This window comes from Vitis riparia, chromosome 12, assembly GCF_004353265.1.
Source record: "Vitis riparia cultivar Riparia Gloire de Montpellier isolate 1030 chromosome 12, EGFV_Vit.rip_1.0, whole genome shotgun sequence".
NCBI classification, from domain to species: Eukaryota; Viridiplantae; Streptophyta; class Magnoliopsida; order Vitales; family Vitaceae; genus Vitis; species Vitis riparia.
In genome coordinates this window covers 17,667,674-17,678,406 of record NC_048442.1, presented here as the reverse complement: position 1 = coordinate 17,678,406, position 10,733 = coordinate 17,667,674, and the positions used below count along the sequence as shown (strand labels likewise).

The window sequence follows — 10,733 nt, the reverse complement described above, 5'->3', positions numbered from 1 at the left end:
ACATTCATTACCACCATCACTTCAGAGTTTCAATATCATATCCATTTCAACGAATATATTCGAAATTAAGCTAATTTCTATTAGATTAGCAAAATAAAGAGCATCGTTGATATGGAATTTAGTTCCACTATGTAAAATAATAATTTATCTTCCAAAGCCCTAAATCAAGTGGACATAAGAATATGGTATTAACATTAGATGTACCAAATGTTAAGTTTCTTTTTTTAAAAAATAAAAAACCTCACAAAAGATTATGTCTATTGTGGCTTCATCTTTGAGAGATGCATTTACATTAGATGTTGCATTATTAAGGCTCGAGAAAGATTCATATATTTTCAAATATAAATAAATAAAAAAAATAGATGCGAATTGAATATATATAAAAATAAAATATGAAATAAACGTTCAAAAAAAGATAATATAGTAAAAGAGGCTGGATTATGAAATATTTTTTGTATAGCTACGGAAAATATAAATTTTATAAAATTATAAAAATGAATAATTGATAATTTTGTTTTATAATTGAATATGATATTAATTTTTTAATGTAAAAAATAAAAATAAATTCTTCATGTAAGAAAAATGAAATTCAATCATGGAAATCTGGGTGTTCATTCAGGCTCACCAATAACAAAAACTATAAAATGCAAATATGGTCAAACCCTTAGAAAACAAATCAGGAGGAAAATTACGTTCATGAAGGGGTCAAATAACCAAATCTACCAAAAATTTAGTGAAATGTGAAAATGTGATGAGTGTGCAGTCACAGAAAGATTGGACCTCACTGCTCCCACGCCAGACTACGCGTAGTCAAACTGTTAAAAGACTGCAAGAACATTTACACTTTCCAAAACTGCTTTCGTTTTCTCTGTTTTTGCTTCCAGAAATCAAAATCGGATTCATCACTCCAAAACCCAGAATCCGAAGAGAGTGGGAGAGATGGCTCTGAACCAGCCAGCTTGGTGCACTCCAGCCCTGTTGAAGGTGTTGTTGGGTCTCTTGGCTCTGTGCTTGGCTGGCTACATACTGGGTCCTCCACTTTACTGGCACTCCATGGAGGGCTTAGCGGCCGTCAGCCGCTCCACCTCCGCCGCCGCCGCCGCCTCCTCCTCTTGCCCTGCATGCGTTTGTGATTGTTCTTCTCAGCCTCTCCTATCCATCCCCCATGGTGAGTCTCAAGCGGGTCATCTCGATTTCCTTGATTCTTTGAAGATCTGCTTAGATCCTAAACTGAATTGTTTAGATTGGCCTTGGTTTCAGCTTTTTTTGAGCAATACTATTGTCAAAATTTGAACCTTGGTGTGTACCCATTTTGGGTTTCATTTCATGCGAGTGGAATTGAGAAGATGGGATTGACCCAGATCTCATTTTTGGGAATCGGGAATCCATATGGGTTGAGGAACCCGGGATCTAATAAAATTACTTCAAATTCAAGGATTACGTTGTATGGTTGATTTCTTCAAGCTTTTCTGTTGTTTCATGTGATCCAATTAGCTTCAAATCTGACTCAATTAGTATGAACTTCTTATGCATAATTCTTATATAGATGTAATTAAAAAATCGGAGTATGTGGTAGTGCCATATCCAGATGCTTACTTCTGAATAGGTTAGATATTGATTCCTGAAGTTCCTTTGAAATGAATAAGGGGATAGGAATACTAGTTATTGAAAATTTTTCGTTTGGCATGCTTTTCAATGTTGTTAGATGGTTGGAAGAATGCTCGACTTATTTTCAAATTTTGGGAAGTTTTCCTCTCCCTTGTTTTATGAGCTTCTCTCCAAAGCATTTTGCTAAAACAATAGTATTTTGGATAATAACTCATCGACTAATTTCATCATTTCAGCATATCTTTGCCATTTATTTATTCAGGTTTTGGGATTATGATATCTTCTGTTACTACTTTGATTACCATTTGATCTACTCAAATCCATAATATTTCAGTGCAGGCTTTGGATATGTGGCATGATGATCCAAATTACACATATTACACTTCAATATAAAGTATTGGGTCTTTGTTTCTCACATTGAATTGAGCTGCTAGTATCGTGCGCAATCATGCAAACTATTACTAATCTGTTTTATTGGCTAGTCTTCTGATAAACATCGTTGTGCATGTTGAGCCTTGTACATGTGACGTGGCCCGAATAGGTTGCCAAGGCTTCTATTTGGGATGCATATTGGCTTCACTTAAGTTGAATTACATTATGTGCTATGTCTGCTTGTCTTTTAGTTTCTTTAACGATCAATCCGTACTTATTGAGTTCCTGTGTCAATATTTCTTGCAGGATTAAACAACATTTCCTTTTCAGGTTAGTATCTCTCTAATGAATTAACTGGAGAAGTCATTCTAAAATCTATTGAATTGGTCTATGAAAATACAATACTTAGATATTCTTACTTTCATGTGGTTTTCTGTGTGTTTTTTATCGTTATCTTGAGTGATAAATGTTTTTCTTGAAAAACTGCTTGTTTTTTTTTTTTGGTCTAATCTGGAAAGTGTGCATGTTGGATTTCACTTTTAAATACATAGAAAAATGTCACATGAATATGTCCTTCCTATGTTAGCTTTTTTCCAAGTCTAGAAAATTGGGAAGTATGCCCTTTGGATCTCATGCAGTTCCGTGTTTTATTGCTCTTTTTACTTCTGATAAAATAAGGATTGAAAGAGGGGTCGGCATCCAGTTTGGGGTTTTTCCTCTGGGTGCTGGTGTAATTCCAACTAAATGATGATTGCATTTCTGTCTAGAATTTTCCACTTCCACGTAACCCTCCTCACATGGAAATGAATCATTCGGTTTTTATAGAAGCACCTTCTTATTCAAATGTGAGGAATTTGGTCAGTTCACATAGAAATGAACTGTTTCGATTTTGTAGGCACCTCAATTCTTGCTTTACATCAAGGAGGAGTTTGGTGTATAGGCATGTGCCTTCTTAGCAAATGAAACCTGGCCAGATTGTATGTCAGGATTTTTAATATTATTTTATTTTTGGTGGGTCTGCTTATTATGCTTTCTTTGGATTGGCTATATTATGAGATTTTTTGGACCAAACTGATATTACTTGGCCATTCTGAATTTTAATAGTACCATATTAAAACAGTTGGCTTTAATTGAAGTGGATATTCTTGCAGATATGTGCCATGGTTAATTTGACTACCAACCGAAAATATCGTAATCATTAACATAGGGACTTTTGGACTCTTTATCTTGAAAACATCTGTATCAAATCTTCAAAGCAAGGGTAAAATTCCAGTTATCAAAATAATGTACCAAAATCAGAATTCAGATGGTTTATAATCATCTACTCACCCTTTTAAATTATCATGGTTATGCCTTCAGGTATGACCTGTACAGTATGTGGATTTTATTTTATGAATCCTCCATACCCAACCTCTTCACTCTTTTTGATCCTCATCCTTAGTAGAGAAGCCCAGTACTAATCCAATGAGAGTATGTTTTTCTTCTTCTTAGGAAATTGGGTTGGCCTTATCTTTGCTGGACCCAACCCTAAATTCATGAGGAATATGAAATGAATCAAATGACAAGCGTTCCTATTTCTATGAACTTGCAAGCCATGTGCATGGAATATCCCCTGTTGACCAAGTAAATCAGTCTTCTTAGGCATGATTTTTTGCTGTTTTTGTCTTGCTTGGATTGGCATTCACATTTTTGTAGTCTGCATGAAAGAACTTCAAGATACTGAACAGCATACTAACATGTGATTGAAAAATGTTGTGTTGTGCATATGAAATTTACAAAAGTATATTCTTTCCTTGAACTTCCAAAACCTTCTAAGCTTAAGTTTGGTTTGAGGAATTTGAAGAGCACGTTTCTGATTTTTTTGGATATTTGTGCACTTATATCCTTAACTCTGATCAAAAGTTCTTTGTTTGATTGGTTATACTTCATGCAGATTGCTCAAAGCATGATCCTGATATGAATGAGGACACAGAAAAAAATTTTGCTGAGCTATTAACCGAGGAACTTAAGCTACGAGAGGCTGAAGCCTTGGAAAATCAACAGCGGGCTGACATGGCTCTGCTTGAGGCCAAGAAGATAACATCCCAATACCTTAAGGAAGCAGACAAATGCAACTCAGGGATGGAAACATGCGAAGAAGCAAGAGAGAAGGCTGAAGCAGCATTAGCAGCACAGAAGAAACTGACAGCAATGTGGTTACAGAGAGCTCGTCAGAAAGGATGGAAAGAAGGGGTTGCCAAGTCTCGTACCGGGTCTCAGGGAAATGTGCAGGCTGTCTAAGAGGCTTTCCACACGCTTATGGAACAATCATAGGGTAATGTTCATCTCCACACTTCTTCTGTCCTGAGAAAATTTATTGTTTGGTCTCCCCTCAAAGCAGGCATCATATTCATGATTCTAATCAACTTGCTTGAACAATCTGATGGTCATGGCATAGAAATCTTGGTCCTAATCCGGTCTCTTAAAGTGGGAAATCTGCAAAGAAGCCCCCTCATTTTCAACTTTTTATTCTTTCATCATTAGTTTAAGGATTCCACTTGTAAGACACTCTGAAATCAAAAATGGTAACTGTGAAAAATGGAGTGCCAGATATGTAATACCTCTTCTTATTACTATTAAAATGCCTAAACTGTTCAGTATACTCTTCTAAGTTGTTGCAGACTATGTTAACATGATATTTCATGAATTCCAAGAAAAGATAGATCGAGTTCAAAATTCAAATAATTATTTGAATTCAAAATTTAAGATTTAGTTATTTTCTAATTATGACAAGTTATACACATTATAAAATAAATATACGTATAGAGATGTCACGATGCTACAATATATTTTTATTCATCTTTTTTTTTAAACGAGTATATGAAAACACACTTTTTTTTTGGTCGATAATATATACTATGGAGAGTATTTTTGAATCATGAGATCATTTTTTAGAGGAGCCCATATCAATCACCATAGAGATAAACCCATAGGACTAATGCCAATGAAGTAATAAACACTAATCTTTCAATACATAGGAGGAGACACAAAAGGTGAAAGAAAACAATCACAAAGGACAAGTCCACAGTTCCAAACATTGAAAAGAAAAAGAAAAAGACCATGGAAAGGAAGGACCCCTTACTCAACTCAATAATTGTACATATTATCGACCTCAATTATTCCAAACACATGATGTCATACATCGCTTGTGGGGTCGATGATCGGAAGTGTTTGATGAACAACAAACCTAACAAACCAAGCTCGCGTAGAAAAAGAATAGTGCATAACATGAGGATCATCATCAACCACCATCACCTCCTCCGCCGTGACCATTACCATCACCGCTGCTCATTTGGGCCACGGTGATCGCCGCAACAGCCATGCCGGCGTCGGCGCCGCTAGAATTGGCAGTCCCACCATGGGCGGAGTCAGCATGGCCTTCCTCATCATCGCCGCCCACATGAGCATTCCCTCTTTTCTTGGCCTTCTTGTGAGACTTCCGCCCAGAAGACTTCCCGCTGGAGGACTCATCTTCATGCTTGTCCTTCCGCCCCGCAGGGATGCAGAAACAAATGGTTCCGCCCTTCATTCCTACCTGCCTTCCCTTCGCCTTCCCTTCTTCGACCCAACACTTTATAAGACTTCCTTATTCTTCTCTTGGATCAACAGCAACCCTGCTTAGCTAATAAGTATTATTAACCCAACATAGCAGCATCTATTCATAAAGCATTGTCGGTGAAGCTTTAGCTTTTTTTCTTATTCCCCCTCCTTTTTTCCGACCTATTTCCATTAATTTCTATCATATATCAAATCAGATATAGGTGTTTTCAAACATTTTTCAAATATGATTGTCCTATGTTTCATATTTTAATTTGGCAAAGCTGTAAACTAAAGCGGATTATACGGGGTAAAGCAAAAGCTCCCTTCAAAAGTCATTAAGCTTAATTTGATCTTGTTGAATAAGCAGCAAGAGGCACTATAGAAAAGCAATGGATGGCAATTTTCTTATAGCTGGCACAAGGCATTTTCTTCGGGGACAAACGCACAAAGTTAAACTCATGAGAACTGGACAGACTGTCTCCAAATTATGAGTGTCCAATTATAATGATTCGGTAGACGTGTCATGAGCCATCAACAAATTATTTTGCCAAACATTTTGGCAGCATAATTTCGAGATTTATGGAAGGGATAGTACTGCGGTAAGTATTAAATTATGATTGTCATGATGTGCTCGGCAAAGGCATGCATGGGAACATTGGGCGGCAAGGGATTACGCCTGATTTCCAGTAAGTAAAATGGTTAGTATGTCGTTGCAAACGGTCGCACTTTAATGATGAATTCAAAGAATTAAGCAACATCTGTCAAAGATTGTTTATAAAAGCTAATCAAATTCCCATGATTATCATCGGGTTTTTGTGTTGCATAGTCTGACATTCTTCAAGAAAAACACTCAATTCTAACTTAAGCATCGAAGAGGGTGGCCTGGATTCACCCAAACAATCCTTTGTGTAGATTCTGATGGTCGAGTAAGGAACAAGAGTACCCAAGTCACCAACAATTGGTCCCATCTGTGGGAACTTACTGAACAAAAAGTTTAATACCAAGAATGGCGCACATAGAAACAAATAGTTAGATAACTCGGAATGAGAAAAATCCTGCATTTGAAGAGTGACTCCGGATGGCAACACTTTGCAATTTGCGTGTTGAGTTTGAAGAATGTTGGCAAGAGTAAGAAAGGAGGATGTAAGCCATCCTGAAACAAACTGAAATGCTTCAACAGGAAAACAAGGCACTCTACCTCCAACTAGCCTAACAAAGTCACCTTCCCTCGCCACCAAGTATTCTCGTTCGCATTAACCAAATCATCTACTTATAAGGAACTCATGACTTGGATCTTTCGTGCAACTCTTAAAGTATTCAAGATATGTATAATGCAAAAAATGTTTAAGTTAAAATGCATATAAATTATAATACATGAAATAGAGATAGATAAAAGTAAAATTGAAATATCAATAAATAAATAATGAATTTCAAATTTATTACATCATGTCATACTTTTAAGAATTTTATTCTAACAAAATATTCATGAAAGTGCATGTCACCATGTGGCATTGCACCATGATTAATTGTCATCCTTCGAACTTTGTACTCTCACGCATCTTTCCAATTGTCCTGTCAATTAGATCAATTATCATAAGATTTAACATGTCTTGGCCTGCTTGTCATTGCATGAATGGTAGCAACTAGCCCTCAATCTTCTTGTCAAGTCAGTATTTAAAGTTATTGCTTCCATGGTTTGGCTCTTTCCTTGTTTCTTAGCCTCTCTTGCTTTCTCTTGGATTCCATGTTCTCGCTTTAAGTCTTCAGCTTCTCATTGTGGTTGGTTGCTACTTCGTGTCTAGCAAAAACAATCAGGTTTGAATTCACTAGGCCTTTCTTTTTCATTTGTTGCCACTTTAGTCGAGAAAATGTGATTCTCTCATCTTCTCCAAAAGGGGTGCAGTAACTTAATAATCCTTTCCTTTTTCACCTTTGCAACTAGGATCCTTAAATGTTTTAGGGCACCTTTGCATAGTGAGTCTAACTTAACCTTTTAGGATGCACTTTGTGGCTAGTGAACCCTTAAATTGGTCCCATTCCATTTCCCTGACGAGGTTTCTTAAGGGATTGAGAGTCCTGGTGTCTTTGAATAACAGTTCACCATGTTTGTACTTTATTCAAGACTCCAATAGTCCAACCTGAACCCCATATCTGGCTTTTGGAATGATGGAGAAGCAGAACAACACTTGCGCAAGCAGGAGGCTAATCTGGCGCAGTGCAAGTTGCACATCCGGTAACCCACCCACATAGTACGGATTAAATAAAAAATAACCTACAGGGGCACATTAAAATTAAAAAAAAAATGTAGCATTTAGTACACATAGTAAGAGTACAATCCAACATTTAATATCTCAGTTAGCTTTGTCAACGGCGGTGATAGAAGAACCGCTAGCCGTGACGGAATCGTAGCGCTGAAACAAGTGAGTCACGAATAGGACAGCGGTCATGGTGACATAGTCCTTGGCCGCGCACTGCTTGTTCCTGTCGCTGGGTGAACCGGTCTGCGGCCCGTTCGACCAGAAGAGATAATTCAGTAACTCCCGCCCCTTCTCTTTCGTGAACCGGTCCGGTACGAAAGTTTCCGGGTCGTCGAAGATCTTCGGGTCTGTCATCGCCACCTTCTGGAACCCGCAAAGCAGATCTCCCTTCTTTATCTCAAAAACTGAGTCGTGTGAACTCAGTTGAAAGTCCTTTCTGGCTCGAGCATATTGGAGTGGGACGGGCGGGTTGAGGCGGAGAGTTTCGTACACGACGGAGTGGACTAGTTCCAAGTCTTTAACCGATTCAAAGGTTAGATTTGTTCCCGGCTTGATCTTTGATCTGACCTCTTCTCTCAGTTTGGCCTGTAACTCCGGTTTGCCGCTAAGAGCGCTGAGGAGAGATGGGAAGAAGATGGTGAAGCCACCGAAGGCGTTGAAGCCGAGGACGAAGAGGAGGTTGTGGATGGTTTCTTCTTTGGAGAGGTTGAACTCGGTTTCGCCTCTTTGAATCACGGCTTGGCCGTGTTGTTCGACGAATTCGTAGAGTTTTCTGTAGTCTCCTTTGACGAGGAAGAATGGGTAAGCGAAAGAGTGGAGGAAGATCTCTTCGAGTGGTTGCAGGAAGTTGACGCTGATGGTGGGGAGGAGCTGGAGGAAAACCCATTTGTCGAGCATGACGTAGCCAGACTCCGCAATTTCCGGCGACACAGCGGGATCCGCGCCAACAAGGCATTTAGTTAGGAAATGGAAGATGAAGCGCTGGAGAGGCTTGATGTAACTAGCGCTGTTGCTCTTGGCGACGCCGGCGTCGATGGTGTCCCACATGGTGTCCAGGCTGGCCACGACCTCGCTTGCCCAGATGCTGGAACTCCGTTTCAGAATGTCCATGGCAAAGCCCTTTACCTGCCGGAGATTCCATAATTGTTGATGTGATTTTTCTACAATTTTTATTGATTTATTTTAAAGGGTAATTCATGGAATTTAATCTATGAATGCAAGACATAGAATAAGATAAAATTTGTTGCCCCTATCCCATGGTCATGGTGATGAGTTGCGAGATATTTTTTACTTCGAGATTGTGGGGAACGCAACGTTCTATTTACAGAGTGTCCTCTAGACCACTCTTGGGCCTATATTTGACCTATATTCGAAAACGTTAAATGAAAATTATTATATTTTTATTAAGAAATAAAACCAAAAAAAAATAAAATTCCACTCGCTCTCTATCATTATGGTGATTTGTTTTTAATTTTTAAAAAATATTAAATATTTATAATCAAGAAAAATAAAAATAAAAAATTAGAAAAGCACATCCTAGTCCCTTAAAATTTTAATATATATATTAAAAAATTATTTAAAATCAATTCATTATTTTATATACTACTCCGTTTCATTGATTTTATGTTTTCTGTAAAAATAAAATGATTTGAAAATTTGTAAGTTATAGAAAGACAATAAAATAATTTTTTTTAATATTTTTTTTATTATGTTTAGTTTTTAAAAATTTGAAAGAAAATACGAAATAAAGAAATTAGAGAAAAAAAATTAAAAAATATGAAATAAATTTAAATTTAATAAATTATTTTTTATATTATAACAAGATTAAATAATCTTTAAAAAAAAATTATTTTATTTTATATTTTTTTAAATGAAACCAAATCTGACCAACCATCCAAACATATTTAATATTTTTTGGAATCAAATATAAAATAAAATAAAATATATTTAAAATTAATCAATTATTTTTATATATTATATGAAAAAAATTTCCCACAAAAACCTTACAAATGTTTGTTTTCCATCGCAACTACTGTTTCAACATTAGTGGTTTAGATTTTTCAACACACAAATTTATAAATATTTCTTCCTCCATAAATGAAGGTACGACTATCAGATCTAAAGCAGTGTCACTCGACATAGATATGCTGACTCAGTGAGTTTGGAAGATCAGAACGAGGCAACGGAATCTTACCCTGGCGTGTTGGGTCTCGGCGGTGTCGAGATAGGCACAGACTCGAATGTCGCCGGTGTACTTGACGCTGGGCATGAAGTCGCCGACGAGCACATTCTTCTTCTCGACAACATCCATATCAAAGAGAAAGGAGAAGGATTTGCAATCGAGGACGGCGATTACGTTAGGATTGACACCGACGAAGAAGGGGAACGACGGAGGGACGTTGGTACGGAACACGGTGCTCTTGTACTTGTCGATCCTCTTCCGGAAGAACGTCTCCGGGCCCTGGAACCAGAAGTAGTCGAGGCGGTCGGCGATCGGGCCGAGCACAGGCCAGCCGTAGCTGCCAGGAATCGCGCGAACGGGGGAGGACGACGGAGGAGACGGTGGAGTTAGAGACGACGGCGTCGGGACTCGCGGCGAGACGCTCATGACCGTGGAAGACAACATGATTCTACAGGAGAAACAGGGTGTGGTAGGCAGTTTGGGATCCAAGAGGGGAAAGTTAAATAAATATCTGTAGAATCTTGGTGATGACTGATGATATGTGGAGGTAGTGAATGTGACAGCGATGTGGGACTGTGAAATGGAAAGCTGGTCCACACAAGTTAAAGGTTTCTTCCCTTCAAAAAATTATCAACAGACAACAATTTCAAGTGTTCACATTTTGATGATTTTACTTTTATTAGAAAACGTGCCAAATAGGCTTTAGAAGGACAAAATGTTATCCTTTTTAAGTT

At 37.7% G+C, this 10,733-nt stretch overlaps 2 protein-coding genes across 2 annotated transcripts; one reads left to right on the top strand and one right to left on the bottom strand.

The window, feature by feature from the left end:
• The first annotated feature begins 765 nt into the window (after nt 1-765).
• LOC117926994 lies at nt 766-4,623 on the top strand. The gene is made up of 3 exons (XM_034846345.1): nt 766-1,168; nt 2,287-2,310; nt 3,914-4,623. Exons 1-3 carry the CDS (start codon nt 940-942, stop codon nt 4,258-4,260), a joined length of 600 nt encoding a protein of 199 aa, XP_034702236.1. The 5' UTR covers nt 766-939; the 3' UTR covers nt 4,261-4,623.
• Nucleotides 4,624-7,815: 3,192 nt separating this feature from the next.
• Nucleotides 7,816-10,510, bottom strand: LOC117926837 (fatty acid hydroperoxide lyase, chloroplastic). Its single transcript, XM_034846128.1, has 2 exons — nt 10,012-10,510; nt 7,816-8,942 (listed from the first exon to the last, which is right to left on the bottom strand). Exons 1-2 carry the CDS (start codon nt 10,441-10,443, stop codon nt 7,911-7,913), a joined length of 1,464 nt encoding a protein of 487 aa, XP_034702019.1. The 5' UTR covers nt 10,444-10,510; the 3' UTR covers nt 7,816-7,910.
• Between the last annotated feature and the right edge of the window lie 223 nt (nt 10,511-10,733).